General features: G+C 44.0%; 2 protein-coding genes across 4 annotated transcripts; one reads left to right on the top strand and one right to left on the bottom strand.

The window, feature by feature from the left end:
* Positions 1 to 511: 511 nt before the first annotated feature.
* Positions 512 to 9,816, top strand: LOC115458418 (transcription factor HES-5-like). Of its 2 annotated transcripts, XM_030188370.1 has the most exons (5): positions 512 to 685; positions 4,830 to 5,525; positions 8,270 to 8,365; positions 8,566 to 8,644; positions 9,179 to 9,816. In XM_030188370.1, the coding sequence occupies exons 2-5, from the start codon at positions 5,442 to 5,444 to the stop codon at positions 9,667 to 9,669; spliced, it is 750 nt and encodes a 249-aa protein (XP_030044230.1). In that variant the 5' UTR covers positions 512 to 685; positions 4,830 to 5,441; the 3' UTR covers positions 9,670 to 9,816. The 2 variants fall into 2 exon arrangements, with proteins under 2 accessions (XP_030044230.1, XP_030044229.1); XM_030188369.1 differs by lacking the exon at positions 512 to 685 and having other exon boundaries at positions 4,540 to 5,525.
* A 3,237-nt stretch (positions 9,817 to 13,053) lies between these two features.
* Positions 13,054 to 21,051, bottom strand: MLF2 (myeloid leukemia factor 2). 2 transcript variants are annotated; one of them, XM_030188371.1, is made up of 10 exons: positions 20,895 to 21,008; positions 19,894 to 19,969; positions 19,116 to 19,248; positions 17,445 to 17,480; positions 17,088 to 17,141; positions 16,875 to 17,003; positions 16,614 to 16,773; positions 16,250 to 16,484; positions 15,275 to 15,283; positions 13,054 to 13,789 (listed from the first exon to the last, which is right to left on the bottom strand). In XM_030188371.1, exons 2-8 carry the CDS (start codon positions 19,944 to 19,946, stop codon positions 16,312 to 16,314), a joined length of 738 nt encoding a protein of 245 aa, XP_030044231.1. In that variant the 5' UTR covers positions 19,947 to 19,969; positions 20,895 to 21,008; the 3' UTR covers positions 13,054 to 13,789; positions 15,275 to 15,283; positions 16,250 to 16,311. The 2 variants fall into 2 exon arrangements, with proteins under 2 accessions (XP_030044231.1, XP_030044232.1); XM_030188372.1 differs by lacking the exon at positions 15,275 to 15,283 and having other exon boundaries at positions 20,895 to 21,051.
* Positions 21,052 to 22,189: the final 1,138 nt, after the last annotated feature.

Genomic DNA, 22,189 nt, shown 5'->3' with positions numbered 1-22,189 from the left:
GGGAGGAGGGGGGGAGGGAGGGGTGGGGCAACCCTGGAACTCGGAGGGAGGGAAGAGGGGGCGACCCTGCAACTCGGAGGGAGTGGGGACCAACCCTGCAACTCGGATGGAGGGGGGGAGGGGGGCGACTCTGGAACTCGGAGGGAGGGAGATGACCCTGAAACTCGGAAGGAGGGAGGGAGACGACCCTGGAACTCGGAGAGAGGGAGGGGCACCCATGGCACACACTCTCATTCTCACAAACACACTCTCACACAGACACACTCGCACCCAGTCTCTCTCTCTGTCACACACTCACACTCGCACATTCACTCTCACACACACTCTCTAAAACATACACACTCCGAGGACAACCTTGCTAGCGCCCGTTTAATTTGTGTCAGAACGGGCCTGTTTTACTAGTAGTGGATAATACACACACCTCATATCTCCCCTCACCCACCTACACAGCTGCTGTCAGCCTGCTGAGAACAACACTACCATGGCTGCCCCACACAGATGTGTCTGAGTCTGTAAAATTGCACACTTTTAAACTTGGACTTTTGGTTTTATTATTGTTTTTTTTTTTTTAGTAATTATCCAAAGATGCAAGGAAAATACAATTCCCTCATTCCCACCTTCCAAAAAAAGACATCTGAGGGGAGATAAGTTAGAGGTCTACAAAATCCTGAGTGGTGCAGAACAGGTAAACGTAAATCTATTATACTTTCAGAAAAATGCAGACACTCAATGAAATTACATGGAAATACTTTTAAAACAAAGAGGAGGAAACACTTGTCCGCTGTTCCCAACACAGAGTCGTGCTGCCATCTTAGCCACTGAGCTTACATCCCAGGACGGTACCGGGTTTGTAGTGTCTGATCCTGCCCATTGAAATCAGTGTAGCAGATCCCATAATGCACTGGGATGGGGTGGTCAGAAACCCAGGTCTACCCACATGGTAACTTGGCATCTCTGAAGCAGTGCTAAATTGTGTGCAAAGCCTAGTGCACTTTAGTACATCAGCCCCTGTGTAGGATAACTGTGAGACCTAATTAATCGCTGGGACTGTGTGAGATGGGCTGTAATCTGTGAGACAGGTGTAGAAAGGGGGGGTGGGATGGAGAACTGGTGTGCAATTGTGGAGGGACTGGGGTGAGAGAAAAAGGAAAGGGGGGTTGGAAAGCACAGGGGGAGGAGGTGAGCAACAGGGAAGGGGCCAGTACAAGAACAGAAGAAAATGTGCACAAGCATACCTGTACCTCTCATCCCCAGATAGGTATAAGGAAAGAACAGGACAGGAAGGAGAGTGCTCAGGATGCAGGATAGGGTTAGGTCATTGATATCCTGAGCAATTCACATCTGGTCCTGAGGGTCAGCTCTTGCCCTTTCTCCATCTATCCAGGAGGTGGTATGTAAACTTTTAAAACAAAACAAAAAAAGTCTCTGTTAATCCAGTCACTATTGTGTCCATTCTTGGCAGGAGTCTGTCTGGCATCTGAGAATGCAGAACAGAGGGAGGGATGGGCTAAGGGGTATCTGAATCTCAAAGAGGAGACACAGCCCTGCAGCAAGCCCCTGCTGCTCTCCAAACACAGACATGCACACTTCCTGTCTCCTAGCACCCTCTGAATACTGGCCACAACACACACACACTCTCTCTGCACACTGGCACACAAGCAACCTGTACAGGTGCAAAAAAAAAAAAGGAAATATGCAACAAACCATTTTCACTTTACAGAAAAACTAAATAAGAACATAAGAATAGCCATACCGGGTCAGACCAATGGCCCATCCAGCCCAGTATCCTGATTCCAACAGTGGCCAATCCAGATCACAAGTACCTGGCAGAATCCCAAACAGTAGCAAGATTGCACAAGCAGTGGCTTCCCTATATCTATCTCAATAGCAGACTATGGATTTTTCCTCCAAGAACTTGTCTAAGCCTTTTCTAAATCCAGATACATTAACTGCTGAGACTCTATCTTCTGGCAATGAGTTCCAAAGCTTCAGCATTTGTTAAATGAAAACAAATATATTTCCTCCTATTCATGTTACAACTATTACAATGGAGTTGGGAGTCCCCCGGTCTTTGTACATTCTACACCACTCAGGATCTTGTAGTCCTCCTCCCCCCCTCATCCATCTCTTTTCCAAGCTGAAGAGCCCTAACCTCTTTAGCCTTTCCTCATACGGGAGGAGTTCCATCCCATTTATCATTTTGGTCGTTCTTCTTTGAACCTTTTCTAATTCCGCTATATCTTTTTTGAGATCTGGCGACAGAATTGAATGCAATACTCAAGATGAGGTGACACCATGGAGCCGATACAGAGGTATTATAATATTTTTGGTCTTATTTTCCATACCTTTCTTAATAATTCCTAGCAGCCTGTTTGCATTTTTGGACATCGCTGCACACTGGGCAGAAGATTTCAGCATATTGTCTACAATGACACCTAGATCTTTTTCTTGAGCGCTGACCCTCAAGGTGGACCCTATCATCAGGTAACTATGGTTCGGATTATTCTTCCCAATGTGCATCACTTCGTATTTGTCCACAGTAAATTTCATCTGCCATTTGGATGCTGAGTCTTCCAGTTTCCGAGCTAGTTGTTTAGCTTTAGAAGGCGAATATCTTCTTGTTCGGGTCAGAAATGAGCTGTAAAAATGGCCACTATTTCTTTTTTCCATTAAAGGCCACACACTAATTAGCGTTGTGCGCATTACCACGTGAGCCTTTACCACCACCTATTGTGTAGATGGGAAGGGCTCATGTGCTAATTGACAGCGTTCGGCAATTTGCCTGTGCCTGCTCTCCGCCACCAAATATGCCCCCCCCCCCATGCTAAAAAATATTTTATTGTCATGCAATGATCCCACAACTATTGCAGAATGTCTGAGCTCATCCTGCCGTAGTGAGCCTCTTTGTGACCTGTTTCCAAAGCAAAATTTGATTTAAACAAACAAAAAAAGCAACAACCGTGGTTGTGGTTTTCTTGTATTCATTTTTTATGAGACTCCTGAGAAAATAAGAGTCATGGGATAGGAGGCAATGCCCGTCTGTGGATTAAGAATTGGCAGACAGAAAACAGAGGGTAGGGTTAAATGGTCATTCCTCTCACTGGAGGAGGGTGAACAGTGGAGTGCTGCAGAGATCTGCACTGGGACCGGTGCTATTTAACATATTTATAAATGATCTGGTAATCGGAACAACTATTTAAAGTTGTTAAAACATGTGCGGACTGTGAAATATTGCAGGAAGACCTTAGCAAACTGGAAGACTGGGGATCCAAAAGGCAGATAAAATTGAATGTGGACAAATGCAAAGTGATGCACTTTGGGAAGAATAATCCGAATCATAGTTACCTGATGCTGGGGGCCACCTTAGGAGTCAGCACTCATGAAAAATATGTAGGTGTCATTGTACACAATACACTGAAATCTTCTGTCCAGTGTGCAGTGGCAGCCAAAAAAAGGATGCTAGGAATTATTAGGAAATGGATGCAAAATGAGATGAATATTATAAATACTTCTGTATTGCTCCATACGACTACTAATCATTTCTATAGTGCTACTAACATAGTAGATGACGGCAGAGAAAGACCTGTACGGTCCATCCAGTCTGCCCAACAAGATAAATTCATATGTGCTGCTTTATGTGTATATCTGACTTTGATTTGTGTCTGCCATTATCAGGGCACAGACCATAGAAGTCTGCCCAGCACTAGCCCCGCCTCCCACCACCGGCTCTGCTAGACATATGCCGTGCTGTACACATTATATACAGGTACTTTCTCTGTCCCTAGGGGGGCTCACAATCTGAGTTTTTTTGTACCTGGAGCAAAGGAGGATTAAGTAACTTCCCCAGGGTCACAAGGAGCTGCAGTGGGAATCAAACCCAGGTTACCAGGATCAAAGCCTGCTGCACTAACCATTAGGCTACTCCTCCACTCCATGGTGTGAACTCACCTTGAGTATTGCATTCAATTCAATTCTGGTCACCATATCTTTAAAAAGATAGAGCGGAATTAGAAAAGGTTCAAAGAAGAGCGGCCAGAATGATATGGGGGGTGGAAGTCCTCTCATAAAAAGGAAAGGCTAAAGAGGTTAGGGCTCTTAAGCTTGGAAAAGAGACGTCTGAGGGGGGATATGATTGAGGACTACAAGATCCTGAGTGGTGTAGAACAGGTAGAAGTGAATCAAATTTTCACTCTTTCAAAAAGTACAAAGACCAGGGGCCACTCAATGAAATGACACGGAAATACTTTTAAAACATATAGGAGGATATATTTTTTCCACTATTCTTTAATAGTTAAGCTCTGGAACTCGCTGTCGGAGGATGTGGTAACAGCGGTTAGCGTATCTGGGTTTAAAAAAAGTTTGGACAAGTTCCTGGAGGAAAAGTCCATAGTCTGCTATTGAGATGGACATGGGGAAGCCACTGCTTGCCCCAGGATTGGTAGCATGGAAAGTTGCTGCTAATTGGGTTTCTGCCAGGTACATATGACCTGGATTGGTCACTGTTGGAAGCAGGATAAGGGCTAGATGAACTATTGATCTGACCCAGTATAGCTATTCTTATGGTAAATGATTTTACTGGTGTTTCCTGCACTTGTTGGATTTGAGCATTTCCTTTAGTGACTCTATTTTAGTGTGTTATTATTAATTTATTTCAGATTCCCAGGTTTGATCTTTTTATAGAAGGGCTTGAGGTCTCTAGCCCAGAATTGCTAGATCAGGTTTGGTTTTGGATAAGTCTTATTCACACATCCCAGACAGAATTGCTATGGGTAGCTTCCTTGATCCCAGGCATCTTTTTAAACATGAAAACCTGTTCCTCTTGCTTCTAGTATGTTTATTGAGAAACAAAGAGACACATTAAAAAAGAGAGCTGTCTGAGTCTGTCATTGGGTCCCCGAAGGCAGGGAGGTGTTGGTGCCCCTTCCTCTGTCTTTCTAGGGCAGACTGCATAATTCAGCCCTGGCCAGTGGCAGATGCCCTCCTCCCCCCATCACACCCTGAAAGATCCTGAGGAGTGCTGCTGCTGTCATTCCCACAGGACTCTTCATAACTGGATAAGGCTGCAGGTGAGTACTGGAGAAAAACACTACAATCTGGTTCCCTTCAGGTGCTTTTTATGAAGCTTTCTGAAGTGCAAGGGGCAAGGATGGAAGTAACTTTTCCAGGCTTGGGATGGAGAAGGATGGTAATGATCTATTGCTTTTGCATAGGTCTGATTCCTTGGGATCTGTTTGCTTTGTCGGCTGTTAACTGTGTGAACTGCTCTGACTTTTATTAGACTCTGGAAATGTGCAGTAGCATAACGCAGATAAAATATTCCTACAGGACAATTCAAGACTATTTATTTCAATTTTGTTTACAAAAGATGCTCGAAGGAACTCCTCTTCCTCCTCCTTGAAAAGCACTAGTTTTTAAGATTTGGATTAGCAGAAAGAATCAGGATGGACTTTACTCCTCCTTCAAAGGATTTACACCTTGGCGATGCCCCTGCCAGATATAAGATGTCACCTGCTACCTACAAAAAGGTAAGAGATTGTGTACCTGGGTTACAAGCCAAGCAAACTTCTAAATCACCACCAATGAGCAACATCAGACCCCACCTACAAGGGGAGCACAGATGACACGCCAGAACAAAATATCTTATTTTATTTATTTGTTACATTTGTATCCCACATTTTCCCACCTATTTGTAGGCTCAATGTGGCTTACATAGTACCGAAAAGGCATTACAGACTCCGGTGTAAACAAATACAAAGTGATGTTGTGGTAAGATAAAGTTCATGTGGCACAGCCACACTAGGGAATTGTACAACGGAAGAGTTGTGTTATGTCCATTACGTTCTTTAGTTTTGTTGTGTTGCAGAGATCAGGCATTTATGTTGGATCGGTAGGGTATGCCTTTTTAAACAGGTTAGTTTTTAGTTTTTTCCAGGTAATCAGTCAAAATAAAACATGAAAAAGAAAATATGATGATACCTTTTTTATTGGACATAACTTAGTACATTTCTTGATTAGCTTTCGAAGGTTGCCCTTCTTCGTCAGATCGGAAATAAGCAAATCTTGGTAGATGACAGTATATATAAGTGAGACATCAAAGCATTTCAGTGACAATCTAACAGGGTGGGGATGGAGGTGGATGGGTGAGACAGGGGGATATGCATGGAGACAGGAGAGTGATTGTCACTGAAATGCTTTGATGTCTCACTTATATATCCTGTCATCTACCAAGATTTGCTTACAGTATTTCGGATCTGAAGAAGAAGGGCAACCTTCGAAAGCTAATCAAGAAATGTACTAAGTTATGTCCAATAAAAAAGGTATCATCTTATTTTCTTTTCATGTTATATTTTTATTTCTATTGATTACCTTTAAAAGTGGCCTAACACGGCTACCACACCTCTCTACTCAAGATAGTTTTTTTCCAGAAGTTTGGGTGGTCATACGTAGTTTTCAAGGCTTTTGGTAATGCATTCCACAGTTGTGTGCTTATGTGCTTGAACTCCTAAGCTCAGGCCTCTTTGCCACAAAAAAGTAAGAAAACAGAGAACATCCAAAAATGAGAGATTTGATTGCCCTAGGACTGAGATAGATAGATACAACTGTTGAGCTGGACAAAGGGGTATACAAGCTAATAAAAATGATGGAAAGGAACTACAATGATAGAAAAGGGACCCCCCGTACAAACAAAAGCAAACACATCTGGAACACATACTCTCCCTCAGGTAGCAAAGCCACCTCAGGCTGACATCAGGCACTAGATCTCCCTGCCTTCCCCCACCCTAAACTAAGACACATCTCAGATGCACCCCTCCAAAACAGAGACAATGCAGGGCTTTTCTCTTCCCAACCTTGTTTGCACAAAGATGGGGGCATCCTCCATCCCGAACTGAGGGTACACCTACAGCTTGCTCTCCAGACTGGGGAACATAGTAGTAACATCCAGGGGCCAAGTCTGACGCCCAATCTCCATAAAAAGAAATCATATTCTGAGCTGTGGCTGGCTAGGAGCAGAGGGTGAGGGAGAGTAGCACATTATACCTCCTCTTCTCTCACATTTCCCCCACTTGCTGTGCTTAGAAGAGGGGGGTCCTTACTCTCATGCAGAACCATCCTTAAGGGCGGAGTAACCAGTGAGGGACTGGCCCCTGCAACCTGTCACAGAGTCTATGCAAAGGAGGCAAACATACCTCAAACTACATAGTCACAAAACACCTCACCTTGGTCACATAGGCAAAATATGGATAGTCAACAGAAGAATAAACAACCACATATTAGAAACAGAAATGTGCGGACAAAACCCAAACCTACAACCCCAAGAAGCCTGTGCCTGCAGTGCATCACCAGAGAAATAGAAAGAATTTAATTTCGTCTTTTACTGTGTCAAATACTGATAACAGAGATGCTGCATGTTCAGATTACCAAAGACTGACCTCAAATTATTTGAATTTTTGAAAGTTATTTTTGCCCTATTTGTAATTAATATGTTTGCTATCCAATTTTGTTCATTTAGAAGTCTGTTTAGTTTGATGTTATTTTCTAGGATTGGCCTAGTCTCTTTTTATATTGTAATTCACACCGATCCAGAACTGGTTTGTACTTTACAGTAAAGTTTATATTCTGCTACAATCACTAAACCTAAACCATTTTGCACAGTCCAGGAAGAAATGCATTTCTGCTTCTAACCTGGGTTCAGGATCCCCCAGCTGCTGTTTCTCCTCTTTCCCCAAGATAAGACACAATTTTTCCTGCTCATTCTTTGATGGGAAGGCTTTAATTTTCTCTCTCTGCTTTTTGGGAAATGTGCAGCTCTTCTCTCTTTGGACTTTACACAGTAGAGAAGGAAATGCATTTCTATTTCTAGTTTTGTGTGGAGTCCGGATTCTTGGGGTTTCCAGGTTTTGTCAGAACATTTCTGTTTCTAATTTGTGGTGTGGGTCTGCCCATATTCTGCTAGCATGTAGGGATGGGTCTCATTGTAGATTATTCTCTTGTCCTCATAAGTGGTGGTATTCTAGGAGGCATAGTAACATAGTAGATGACGGCAGAAAAAGACCTGCACGGTCCATCCAGTCTGCCCAAGAAGATAAATTCATATGTGCTACTTTTTTATTTGTACTGTCCTCTTCAGTGCACAGACTGTATAAGTCTGGCCACCCTATCCCCGCCTCCCAACCACCAGCTCTGGCACAGACTGCCATTTCAGGTGCAGGGTTGTTGCTATAAGTGCTCTTTTGGGTATGGAAATTTCCCTTGATCTCTCTGTATGCAGGCCATCAAACCTCTGATTGAGAAAAAACGTCGCGCTCGGATCAATGCCAGCCTGGGACAGTTGAAGCAGCTCCTTCTACAGACGCCCCTAGCACAGGTGAGGAGAAAGCTGCCCTGGCTCCCTCAGACCCTCTAGTGGGAAATCACACAGGGGCTTTTTGGTGGTAAATTAGATAATCACAATATTTCACAACTACGAAGTTGCTCTGGACTTAAGTTTAGAGTGTAAGGGATCCCTGAGCCTGTCTGCCCTGAAATTAATCAGGCTGGTGTTTCCACTTTATTTTTGATCTCCAGAATCCAAGAACACGCAGACTGGAGAAAGCCGATATCCTAGAACTGACCGTGAGGCAGCTGGAAAAGCTGAAGAGAGCAGGTACTGGGCCTTGTTAATTCCTGCTGCAGTGCTTTGCCCTGGACCATCTTTTGTGTTTACTCCCACTATAAACCTGGCCCAGGGGTTACTATGAGACATTATAAAATCATATAGGAAATGCAGGTGTTTTCACAGGCTGTAGTTTCTGTGTTTAAGTAGAGGTCCTAGTCATAGAAAGGCAGGAGCAATGCAGACAGGTCAGTGTGGCAGACTGCACAGAGGACTGTGGAGATTAGATGTTTAGCCAATGATCACACACATCACTGGCTGTTTAGATTATCATTCAATTTTGTGGTTAGATATGAGAAAAGTGGGGTACTGGAGGCACAGAATGTGGATCTGGTAAGATAGAAAGGATGGGGTGGGGGATAGGACATGAGAGATTCTGTAAGAGGACACTGAGGCAGGCAGTTGCTCTGTTATTCTGCCATCACCCACTACACTATACCAGCTTGATGTTACACACGAGCTTGCTTTTGTCATATTTTTCATTGTGTTTTGATTTTTTTGTTGTTTTTTTTCCTCTGTCTCCAGATTTGTCCGCCCCAGGACAAGACTTCATGGCTGGATTCAGCCACTGTCGTAGGGCCATGACAGCATTCCTGGACTCCACCGTCACTCTGGATTCCTGTGTGAAATCCCAGATTCTGGCACACCTGGACCTGGCCCAGACCAACCCAGCTCTTACTGGCACTGGTCCCAGTCACTGTGCAAATACTGAGAAGCTATGTGTGGAGACAGACCAGCTGGTTGGTTCTGGGCTTTGGAAAGAGGAACAGAAAGCACGGGATGATAATTTCTCAGTGTGTGAGCAGGTTCTGCCTCTGGGACTGGCCAGGAATATTCAGCATCAGTCCTACTCTACCCCAGTCTGGCACAGTCCCAAACATGCACCACACTGGCCCTCTCAGTACTGCACCCCTGCCGCCAGTCTCCCCCCCACTTCTTCTGCAGTATGTCAGCTGGCATGCTGGGGGCCAGTCCCTGCCCCTGCTGTCCTGTTCCCCATATGGAGACCTTGGTAACAGACTGGTTGAAGAAATTTATCAAGTTTCCTTTCTAGAACACTGCACTGTCACAACTCTAGTTATAAACCATCCTCACTCAGGTGGATAGTTACTGGTTCCTTATTACAATGTTTAGAAATAAATATTCTGCTTTTCTCAGTTTCACTTCTATGTATGATATTTCTTTCAAATGCTATTTTGTGATGTGCTCTGAATTTAGGGTGGCTGGACTTTAACTAAATTGAACAAACCTGTAAATAGAGACCCTGTGATCTTAAAGTCACTCAGCAGGCACTGGCTGTGTCCACATAATGAGAAAGCAGTCCAGGAGTGCTGGGATAAGCTCTCTACAAAAAACTAGAGTGCCAAACCCCAGATAACAGCCTGTCTAAAACCCATCATTTCCAAAGTTACTGATCATCTCAAGATACAACAGAACTTGAAAAGGTACAGAGAAAGCGACAAACTTGTGCCTTTCTCTAGATCTGTAATGGAAATGGTACCAATAATTAACTTGTGGAATGTTGGGTGACATTTTCAGTTAAGGCTTAATACTGAAAAGAGAAAACTATTATGGTTTAAATTGCCAACTATGGATTCTTTTTGTAGTAAAGCTTATAACTGAAATAAGGATATTGCATTGGAGCCCTCAGAGTTCTAGGAGTTATATTAGACCCTCATTTATCGATATCACCAGAGATTTCAAACTTATTTTGAAAAGTATTTTGTGCAACTTTATCATATTACGAATATTTTGTACAAGAGCATCTTCAATTTGTAGTTCAGGCATCATATTATCACAACTGCTTTTCTTGCATTGTCCTGACAGTCTGATAAAAGGTTACAAACATTGCAAAATATAGCATCCAGGTTGATTTTTGGAACAAGAAAATTTGAAATTAGTCAATACTAGTCTGCACTCCAGAGGCCCGCTGAGATATTTGACCCATTACTTTGCACCAACTAAACGACTGTCACCTTGCATGGTGCTTCCTGCATATCTCTTGTTCTCTGCAAGTTGTTCGGAGATGAGAGATCCATATATGTTTGCTCTTTTGGTTAGTGTTAGGTTAGCGGAGCTAACATATTTCCTCAATAGCACATCTCCTACACATGGTTCGATCAAATCTCACTGGGACACCAAGGTGAGAACCATACTAAACAAAATTGCTCCATTTATCACTAAAAAGGTCAAGACATCTCCTTAGTTAAAATACTAGTTTCCACTAATAAGGATGAACAGTCACAGAAAACATGTCCCACCGCCCACAACCTCGCTGATCATTTCGCCAATAAGATCCTCCAAATTTAGGTCCAAACTATCTAAAGGCTACTCCAACAGAGGAAAATAGCCCAACCCGTAGTTCAGCCTTAATCACCGGAGATCCTACAACCCAAGGACTCAAAACTGACCAAAACTGGGAATCTTTTCAACTACTAACAGATCAATGCCCAAAACACCTACTCAAATCCAACCCTATGGAAGCAGTAAACTGATTACTCAATGATCTCAATGAGTTGTTAAAAACTAGCTCTCTTCCTCCTGATATGGGCAAAATTGTTCTCATTCCACTACTGAAGGGATCTGGGCTAGACGTAACAGCTGCAAACAACCGTCCAGTGGCAAGCATACCACTTTTTACTAAAACATTAGAAACCTACATTAGTAAACAACTCTCTTTTTATCTGGAAAAATTTTCTGTTTTACACTGGTCACAATTTGGCTTCAGATCGTCACATAGTACGGAAACATTACTGCTAGTTGTAACTACATATGTCAAACAACACCTATGCAAAGGTGACCAAGTAATTCTTCTCCAATTCGCTATAATCGGCAGTGTTCGATGCGGTTGACCACACATTAGTCTTGCAGCTGTATTCTGTATGATTTGCAGTACAGATTGAATAGATACATTAGTGATTCAACTCATCTAAACAAACTGCACTGGCTTCCCATAGCAGAAAGACTCAGGTTCAAAGCTGCTTGTTTAATTTTTCAAATCTTACGGGGCTTCACCTCTGAACTGCTAAGACCGCTTCGCTATATCTGGTCCAGACTAACAGTAAACAACAAGTAATGCCAACATCACCATTTCAAAAGACAATTCGAAATCAGAAGATTTTCAGCTCTCTATTCCCCGTACTTGGAGTCAAAATATGGAACTCTCTACCTATTCCCATCAGAACAGAAAACAGCTACCTCAACTTCAGGAAGAGGCTAAAAACCTCTCTCTTCCCAAAGATCATGATTTCTACTTCCTAGTATCATCCTTTATCCTTTCCTTTAATGTTTTTGGTCTCATGCATTACACCAATGGTCTCTAATGTTTCTCATACCTCCACTAACACTATCTGCTTTTGTCTCACCTAGAATGTAAACCACGCTGAACCCTGGAAAGGGGATATTAGCGGTATACAAGAATTGAATTAAGGTTGTTGTGTTTATTCTGTATTTCTCCTTACTGTTTGTCTATGTAAACACTGAGGAGCTGGACTGCATACGAGAGATGTTTCAGCTCAGCTTTCAGTTCTCTATCTGCACCTGCCTGTTGATGGACACAAGTATTCCACAGTGGGAAGGACTAATGAAAAGAAAATTATCAGGTAAAACCCAAATTTCTATATACACTACATCAACTGGCTCACCTTTATCCATGTTTATTCTAGGGCTGCACGTTAATCACAATTAACACACTGATTCACGATTAATAGTGCTACCCCCTTCTGTCTCCCACCACTGTGCACGGTCCGGCATCTCTCCCGGTCTTGACCGTGGCTCTCTCGCAGGTTCCCCCGCACCTTTTTCCAAAACAGGCAAAGTCTTCCACCCTGCAGTGCCTCTACCCTTTACCAGGCCTTTCCCTCTGATGCAACTTCCTGTTTTCAGAAGGGGCAGGCAGAGTCAGAGGGAAAGGCCTGGTACAGGTAGCCTTCGAGTATGGCTGTTGCTGGCATTACAGGGCTGAAGACTTCCCTGCCTTGGTGCGGAAGGACCTGCGAGAAAGCCGTGGTCAGGTCTAGGCGGGGAAGGAATTGAGAGAGTACCATTGTCAGGGACAGCACGGAATTAAGAGAACCAAAGGGCCAAGAGGGGAGGGAGAGATGCCAGACTGTGCATAGGGTGGGGAAGAGAAAGAAAAGAGGTGTTGGACTTGGGGGGGGGGGGGGGGGGGAGAGAGGGATGATGATGGACCTGGGGTGGAGGAAAAGAAAACAAAAGGGGTGTTGGACTCAGGAAAGACAGCTAATGTATCTGGGGGCAGCAGAAAGAAAGATATTAGCCATGCAATGGTATCCAAACCTTATGTGTATTACACAGCTGTAAGTACAGGAGAATCCCAAGGCACACAAGACTTTGGAGACCACTTTTCCTGCCCTCCTCTGACATAACACACACACATGTCCGTCTCCTTAAATTTCCTTTATTATAATTAATATTAACAAATATGTAATCTAGTTTCCACTTTCACAATGCAAAAAGGGGGTTATGAGTAACCTGGTTTTCTACATCCCTCAAAACAAAAAGATGTCAATAAAAACATGGTAGGGATGCAAAGACGCCGATCCTTCGAAAGTTAATATTCCAAATATGCCAGCATAGGAGACCCTCCCCACAACTCCTAGCTGCTCCTCTTTCAGGGAACCATAACCCCAACCCCCCCCCCCCCCCCCGCCCCCCCAAACCCTTCCCATCTAAAGATCCTGCCAACAACGTCTTAGGGTGGAGGGTGGGATTTTTCGTGTCCTCTGATACACTGTAGCCACCATATCACTACATAAAATAAAAGGCATGAAATATAAAAATGTACACAATCCCCAAAGGGACAGAAAAGAAGAGGTGACCTCTCCCCAACCAGAAGCAGTGGGGACATAGGCAGGACTGCAGCACTATTACAGACATGATTTCCAATCATCCTTTCCTCTGTTCCCATCCCAGAAACCCTTCCTCTGCTCATGGAATGAGAAGCACAGGAAGCAGCCAGCAGGGTGGGAAGGGACACAGAGAGAAGGATTAACCTAGAAAGGTAAGACTGTATCAGTGACCGGCACCTCCTGCTGGTGAGACTGGCCATGGCATGGAGCAAGGTCTTCTGACAGCATCTGGGGAGCCGTGGCATGAAAAAATGACCGCCTGTTCCTGCAGCAAGAGAGGAGAGAGTGCGAGTCAGAAAGGGAGGGACACACAGCAAATCATGAATCGTACTTAAACAGCCAAGAGGCAACGCACACTCCTGAAAGTGCAGTGTATCTGGAGTTATAACTGGCTATACACTATAAAGAGAAAGCTCTAAGAACCCTACATGCTGTAAAGAAACCTGTGGCCGGTAACAGCCCCCCCCCCCGTACAAAAACCATTCCATTACATCCCACAGATCAATCCAGAGACTTGCGGGTTATGCCCATCTTGCAGGTAGAGATGAGAGAGAATAGTGAAGGAGCAGCTACTGTACAGGATGTTTTCTAGCTCAGATGTGGCATTTTCTCTTTCTCAGCAGGTGGATGGATGCATCCTTTGCAGCTCTGTAATAGGCGCTTGCTCCTGGCCTGGCCCCCAAGTTTAGTTGAGCTAAGGGGTGATGCTTCAGTTTTGCCAGTCTGTGGGCTACATCTGGTGGTGCCAGGTCCCTCCCTCTGGTGATTCAAAAATTTAAAAAAAGGAAATCTGCATTCTTTCACCAGAAAACTGAGCATCAGGAGTGCTGGATGGCTTGGTGGGCTGGGGCTTTGGGAAGAACCCTGGCTTTTACTTACTGTGCTTAGCTTTGTCAGTGATGATCCTCACAAACTTGTAAGTTTTTCTGTTTGCCTTCATGATGCAAACTCCCGCAGAGATAAAAATAGTATCTGAATTCAAGTACATAGGATCTCTACGGGACTGACAGAAAGAGTAGATGGCATGGATGGGCAGACTGCATAGGCCATAGTGGTCTTTATCTGCCTACATTTTTCTCTGTTTCTATTATGTGATGGTTCAAGGAGGCCATTTCCTCAGCATATACTGCGTGTGAGAAATCTTCCCCGTTGGGGCTCAAGGCGAATTCTACCAGAGCACAAGTTTCTTCCTTTGCAGAAGTGCTGTTGATCTCCCTTGATGAGATTTGCAGATCGGGGACGTGATCTTGTACTCACATGTTTTTGTGGCATTACTGGCTGGATGTGTTTGCCGGGGGGGGGGGGGGGGGGTGATGCTTTTGGGGCTTCCATCCTCACAGCAGGGATTGCGTTGTCCCGCCCAACTTGACGATTGCTTTGCTACATCCTGCAAGTCTCTGGATTGATCTGTGGGACGTAATGGAAGGGAAAATTAGATCAATCCAGAGTCCCTCCTTGGATAATCTGTTTCTCCATGTACAGTGTTTACGTTGCAGGTCGATGATGGTACTAACATTCTTTGGGCACCCTTTGGCACTGTTTGCTCCTTGCTTCTGCATGTTTCTTCTCACCTTGTGGATGGCATGGGAGACAGAAGGTTTCAACTCTGCTATATTTTTTTCTTACTGCTATGTTATCGACAAGACTGAAGGAGGAGCTACTGCACAGGATGCCTTATAGTTCAAATCTGGCGTTCTCTCTATCTCCACCTGCTGGTAGATGGGCATAACCCGCAAATCTCTGGACTGACCTGCTGGGACTAAAGGAGAGAAAATTAGTAGGTAAGAACTAATTTTACCTTACAAAATATTTGATAAACATCTACAAATCCTCTTATATGGAAGTGAAGTCTGTGGAGCTATCAAAATCAAAATACACAAAATGGAACAGACCCCCACCAGAAACCTATACCTCTAGTTCAGTTCTTCATTCCAAGTATGATATACCACCCATTCAAAAGGTTCATACCGGGTGATTTTCAATAAAATAATTCCAGTTAGAAAGGAAATTACATCACTAATATCAGCAAGAAAGAGAGGGAAAGGAGAAGTGTAGTCAAAACAGTGTTGGCGACCCAGCCATTCCCTGCAAAGGCAGGTGAGGGAAGAGATAATTCAAGAGGTTTAGCTATATTAGGTATCGTACGTGTCCTGAAATAAAAATATGCCTTTATTCCCTCCTTGATCTTCGAAAGTGATAACTCTAATCATACATGTAAGTGGGACCCATGACACTGAAAATCCTAGTTCTTATAGTTTTCAGACAAATAGTTTGAAAATTGGGAACACAACGGCACTCCTGTTGAGAAGAGCAAAGGGATCTTATGGGGGGTATATGGGATAAGGAAGCGAGATATATCATTCTAGTGCTTCATCTATCTTAAAGACCAAAAGTAAAAATTTTATAGGTCATCTTTTATGACACTGGAAGCCAGTGTTCTGCTTGAAGCAAGGGAGTCGCATGATCATACGAAGCAACCCTAAATCCAGTCATACTGAGATAGATCCTTACACAGAATGCACACTGCAACTCAGTCAGACGTGATGAAGACAGATTCTTACCAAGTACTGAATAAGGAACCAAAATTATAACTAGAAACATGCAGACAAATCCAAAGAGAGAAGAGATGCAAATTTCCCAAAAAGAGAAAATCAAAGACTTCCCACAAAAGAAAAGGAAAAAAAAAAAAAGAGGAAAAATAGCAGCTGGAGCAGCAGTCACTTACAGGAGGATGCATGTAGATATGGGGGTGTCCTATAGACACCCCCATAAGGCTTCAAGCCCCTTTCACCAGTCATAGCGTCTGGACTGTCTCGTTGGAGAGTCTTCAGGTCCTTGGAGGGCCAGACGTGTTCCATCTCCTCCATGGCGCCCATCCTGTCGCCGGTACTCAAGAGCACGCTGTGGCCGGAAACGTGATGTTTCTCTCGTCCACTCCTCATCAAAAGCTCCAGCCTCACCTGAGAGGGATTGGACATATCAGTAAAAGGTAGGATTACTCTTTTACCCAGCTGGAAATATATACTATGTCACAACTGTCACATTCTCTGGCATTACTGGGAGGGTAAAGCAGAAAGAGAGGGCCTTACTTTCATCTAGGTTCACATAGTCCTGTCTCTCCTCCTGGTCCCCTGTACGATGGTTGCGGGATCGCTGTACAATGTGTGCTCGATCACGAATGTGGTGACCAACTGACATTTGTTCCAACCCGCTGCAAGAGTCCCGGACGGTCCTCCGAGTCTCCCGGATCTGATAGGAAAATTGCAGACAGAGTCAGTACCCTGCAGCAAGACCATCCCCAGACATTTCTATCCATTTTACCTTCAGAAAATGCTGCAGCCTGTACTTACCCCTCCAGGGGCTGACCGTGTGTGTGATGTCTCTTGGTAGAGTTTGGGTGCCCCATCCCCAGTATTAGAATAAGAAATGACCGTGGATGAAGAGAACGTTTGGCAGTTGGGACTGCTTGTCATCTGATCCTTAAAGAAAGAGCATCAGTGTTAGAGAGAAGAGAGCAGTAGCAGGAGAGGAGATAGAGATTTTGAGTGGGAGGATATTCTTACCACATTCCCCAACATGTCGTTCATCATGCCAAACATATCAATAAATCCACCTCCCTATGAGATAAACACATGGATTATTTACTAATGATTTTTCTCTCTAGGGATCATCCTACCCTCTATGTACAATCCCGTCAGGAATCCCCTCCCCCTTTACACCTAACTTCCCCCAGGAGCCCATTAACTCGGTATCTTTAGGAGTCTTCACCCTGTACTCAGGGCTCTTGGCTTTTATATTGTGATCATCATCTATTGCTCCTGTTTTTAAAAGAGGCAAATTCTTGCTCCAGACAGAGCAAAGATACTGAGTACTCTCCTCCCAAATATTCTAAGTATAGAGAATGCACTGCAAACACTCACCATTCCCATTGCTCCAAAGGGGGTCAGAGGGCCAGCCTGCAAGGATTACAAGAGTACAGACTATCACTGAAGCACAGTCCAACTGCCCACACCCCCATGTCTCTCAAATCACCCTTCCCCACCAACCCCAGAAGAGCTCCTCCCACTTGATCCACCTTCCCCCTAGAAGAGCTCCTCCCATTGATCCACCTTCCCCCACCAATCCCAGAACAGCTCCTCCCATTGACCCACCTTCCCCCCCCCCCCAATTCCAGAACAGCTTCTCCCATCCCACTCACTGACCTCAACCATTTCAACGCGTTGTACTACCCATCTTCTCCCCATCATATATCTGCACTTCAAGTTTCAAGCTTATCTCTATATCTGCACTTGGCTCCTGGCAACATGGTAAGATGTTTCACTATATTATAGGAACAGCTTTAGTATAATATCTAATCTAGCGCTTATTAACTGCCAAATACTAGAAGGTCCAAGGCAGTGTACAAAAGTTTAAAAGGTACAAAATGAAACAAATCATACAATAAATATTATCTATGCTGTTTGAATGTTCTAATGCATGCTTATTAGGTGTTTCACTGGTATTCATGTTTATGCTTTTATTATATATTGCTTTTTTTTTTTTTTACTCTTGCATAAATAGTTAGGTCTTTCCTATATTTTATGGAGGTTTTTCTTTTTTTTTTACTATTTTATTTAATGTAATATAAGAACATAAGAATTGCTGTACTGGGTCAGACCAATGGTCCATCTAAGCCTAGTATCCTGCTTCCAACAGTGACCAATCCAGGTCATAAGTACATAGCAGAAACCCAAATAATAGCAACATTCCATGCTACCAATCCCACAGCAAGCAGTGGCTTCCCCTGTGTCTATCTCAATAGCAGATTAAGGACTTTTCCTCCAGGAACTTGTCCAAACCTTTTTTAAACACAGATATGCTAACCGCTGAAACCACATCCTCTGGCAATGGGTTCCAGAGCTTAACTATTCATTAAGTGAAAAAATATTTCCTCCTATTTGTTTTAAAAGTATTTCCACGTAACTTCATTCCATCTCCCCTAGTCTTTGTACTTTTTGAACGAGTAAAAAACCCCAAAACAAAACAACCGATTCACTGAACAGCCCTAAACTCTTTTTAGCCTTCCCTCATATGAGAAGAGGTCTATCCCCTTTAACATTTTGGTTGATCTTTTTCTTATTCCACTATATCTTTTGAGATATGGTGACCAGAACTGAAAGCAATACTCAAGGTATAAATGTAAAACGTTTTATGCTGATATCATATCTCTGTTATTTAAATGTTGTAATGAATGCTTACTAGGCGTTTCATTGGTATTATGCTAGTATTATATCTATTTTCATTTTCTTCTATGCTGTTTATTATGGTATCATTTGTATTAAACTGACATTTCTCATGTAATATGGTTGTTCTGCAGTGCTGTTAAATGTTTATTTTGATACTGTTTCATGTTGGTCCTGTTACTAGGTTTCAATTTGACATCTTTTAAGTTTACCTTATCGTATTTATGTATATATTTTACTATTGTTATGCTGTTAATACATCACCTTAGGCGAATCTCTTCACAATGGCACTTAATACATTGCAATAAATAAATACAAATAAACTATCAAAGAGCTCCCCCATTCCTTACACCCTCCCCAGCATTATACCTGCATCCTACGGCTGGGCACTGGAGGCCGGACTGTAGGAAGACCACCATCTGTCAGGCTAAGGAAGGGACTGAAGCCAAAGCCTCCGGAAAGCATCCGGCTCAGCTGCTGCCTGTGCAGGGCAAAGGGGTCCCTGCAGGGGGAAGGAGAGGCGAAAGACACACCAGAATTAAAATCCCATCTTAGTTCCTGTTTTAGGAAGCAAGTGTATTGGATTTTGGTCTTAACTCCCAGCTTTGTCAGTGACTATGTGCGAGACCACGGGGGTGGGGGAATCACTTTTCTCTGCAGGTGATCTCTAGTCATATTATGGACTCTCTGGGGGCATCATTCAGTAACACTTTATCCGGTAAACTGACTGGATTGTAACTGATTACACAGTTAAGTGATGTCACTGTGAACAGCAAGTTAAAGATACTCAGATCTCTTAAGGCTGCTGTACCTGGACCATACAGTTCAACTGGTCTGTGCCATGAAGTACATATGCGGATACCAGCACTATCTGGATAACATTTCGGCACAATCCCTTCCCACAGCTAAAAGAATAAATTCAGACATCGAGCTGTTTAAGCAGTCTGCCACGTGTATGGTAGGGATTTTAAAACCAAGGGTTTTCCTCACAAAATTAACACGACAAAGTGTCTCTGAATGCAGGCCCTTCTATCCACGACCACAGGGGAGTCATTCATTCATCCCGTGGTTTAGCTCTAATCCCTGTTTCTGCCATGCCATCTTCACCAGCAATCCCAGGTTATATCACATGGCTTGAGTAACTCACATGACAAACAGTGGAGGCTCCTCGGGATCTCCGTCTCTCATGAACCGGAACATTATGTCTCTGGGAACAAGGTACACTGGAAGAAAGAAGGTTATTTAACACACAGGAACAGCTTAAGGGATGGTATAACCAGATATGCTAGAACTGTAAATGTTAAACATCCATAGCTATCCCAGTGTGTTTATGATATATGATACTGTATTGTAAAATTGGATTCTTACAACATTATGCATTATTCTTTGTTATGTATCCTATACTGTTTATTGTAAGCCACATGAAACTCAAACTTGGGATAATGTGGGATATAAATGTCACAAATAAATACATAAAAATAAAGAAACAGGAACTGCTTGGGGGCGGGGAAGGAGCAGGAGGAGAAATGCAGGGGCTATAACCAGAGATACAGAAACTGATGGGGGGTGAAGGGGGGAAGAGGGGTAGGATGGGGGAAAGCAGGAGCAATAACCAGAGATACAGGAACTGCTGGGGGGGTGAAGGGGGGAAGAGGGGTAGGATGGGGGAAAGCAGGAACAATAACCAGAGATACAGGAACTGCTGGGGGGGGGGGGGATATGGGTAAGAGGGGGAAAGCAGGGGCAACAATCAGAGATACAGGAACTGGGGGGGGAATAGGGGGAGGAGGGGGAAAGCAGGAGCAATAACCAGAGATACAGGAACTGCTGGGGGGGTGAAGGGGGGAAGAGGGGTAGGATGGGGGAAAGCAGGAACAATAACCAGAGATACAGGAAGGGGGGGGGGGGGGATAGGGGTAGGAGGGGGAAAGCAGGGGCAATAACCAGAGTTACAGGAACTGGGGGGGGGGGGAAGAGAGGGGCAACAATGAGAGATACAGGAACTGCTGGGGGGGGAATAGGGGTAGGAGGGGGAAAGCAGGAACAATAACCAGAGATACAGGAACTGGGGGGGGGGGGGGAGAGAGGGGCAACAATCAGAGATACAGGAGCTACTGAAGACTGAGTCCTCTTTCCCTCTCGTCTCACCTCTGCAATTCTCAGAAGCTCCCCTGGTTTTGGTTCTGGTTCCTGGTCTCGGACAGATTCGCTTCTGACTGAGTCTCTCTCTGTCTCTCTCTCTCAGTGAAACCCAGAAACAACCAAAGCGGAAGGAGAACGACGACGACAACAGGCCCGAGCGGAAGTGACGTCACTAGCGCCGCACCGGGTGGCTCCACCCCCTCTCCCGTTTGCTGCTGCACTGCACTTGCGCAGAATATCGCGACCCTGACAGTGCTGTGCGGTTCGCAGCGCGAGGCAGGTTCACGTCACTTCCCGGCTCTTTTTGTTTCCTTCCATCAGTACAAATGGCTGCGACGGCGGTGGGATAAAAGACTTGACCTCTCCTCCGCTGCATTGCAAGGAGTCCCGCCATTACTTTACTGGTCCCTTTAACCACTGTCACCAGCAGGTGACGTCCTCTGCCTTCGGAATGTATTTCATCAGTATCATCTACATTGCTTTTCGGTACCGTGTATCCCCTTCATAGTTCTGGACGGTTTTTACATAAGATAGAAGAAAAGACAAATGGCCAGGCTTACTATAAAAGAATCTTTATTTAAATAACTGTAAAGCTCAACAACACAAAAGCACAAATCAGACAAATAGCCTCTGTACACAGGGAGGATCTCAGGAGTTCATCCAGGGAGAGTTTGAAAATTGCTCACCCTCAAGCCAGGGAAAGAGCTGTCTGAAAATTGCTCACTCTTAACCCTACAAAAAGTAGGAGCAGGTGCCACTGCCCTGTGCAATTTTTGACAGGTAAAAGATGGCATTCACCGGGGCATATTTTGCATGCGGTTTGCATTTTTCTATGTCCATATGCTGTTTCCAAACCCAAATTTAGCCCCCACACATGAAAACTATAGTCCAGCCGTAGATGTGGCCAATTTTCACAGGAAAGAATGCATGGCCTTCAACACTGACACTTTGTACAATGGATACAAATTACCTTTGTGTTTTGCACTTGGGTGAGTTGTGTTGAAAACTGACCCAATAAATGAGAAAAACCTAAGATTTGGGGAACCTCAGGTGGTCATTAGAAACCAGCCTGGCTTGAACCTCAGAAAACCATCTTGGGTCATAGAAAGTGATTTCTGGAAGGCCTCTAGAATCAGCAAAAGACAAGTGGAACAGACCTCAGGAGGACAATCAGAGAAAGATGGAGCTGAAAGGGACCTCAGTGCCTCAGGTACAAAATTTAGAAGCCATTTTACTAAGGTGTGCTGAAATCTGAGTTTATCACATTCTAACATGGGAATTTCCCACATGCTAAGTGCAGA

Source organism: Microcaecilia unicolor, chromosome 14 (assembly GCF_901765095.1).
Source record: "Microcaecilia unicolor chromosome 14, aMicUni1.1, whole genome shotgun sequence".
Taxonomy (NCBI): domain Eukaryota; kingdom Metazoa; phylum Chordata; class Amphibia; order Gymnophiona; family Siphonopidae; genus Microcaecilia; species Microcaecilia unicolor.
This window is presented reverse-complemented; position numbering and strand designations above follow the sequence as displayed.

Excerpts from the sequence above, each read along its gene's own strand:
- LOC115458418 (XM_030188370.1), top strand. The coding sequence starts at position 5,442 with ATGGACTTTACTCCTCCTTCAAAGGATTTACACCTTGGCGATGCCCCT. Across the intron at positions 5,526-8,269 it reads CACCTGCTACCTACAAAAAG|GCCATCAAACCTCTGATTGA; the intron begins GTAAGAGATTGT and ends CTCTGTATGCAG. Across the intron at positions 8,366-8,565 it reads TACAGACGCCCCTAGCACAG|AATCCAAGAACACGCAGACT; the intron begins GTGAGGAGAAAG and ends TTTGATCTCCAG.
- MLF2 (XM_030188372.1), bottom strand. The coding sequence starts at position 19,946 with ATGTTCCGGTTCATGAGAGACGGAGATCCCGAGGAGCCTCCACTGTTT. Across the intron at positions 17,481-19,115 it reads TGCCCAGCCGTAGGATGCAG|GCTGGCCCTCTGACCCCCTT; the intron begins GTATAATGCTGG and ends TAATCCTTGCAG. Across the intron at positions 16,485-16,613 it reads CTATGTGAACCTAGATGAAA|GTGAGGCTGGAGCTTTTGAT; the intron begins GTAAGGCCCTCT and ends AATCCCTCTCAG.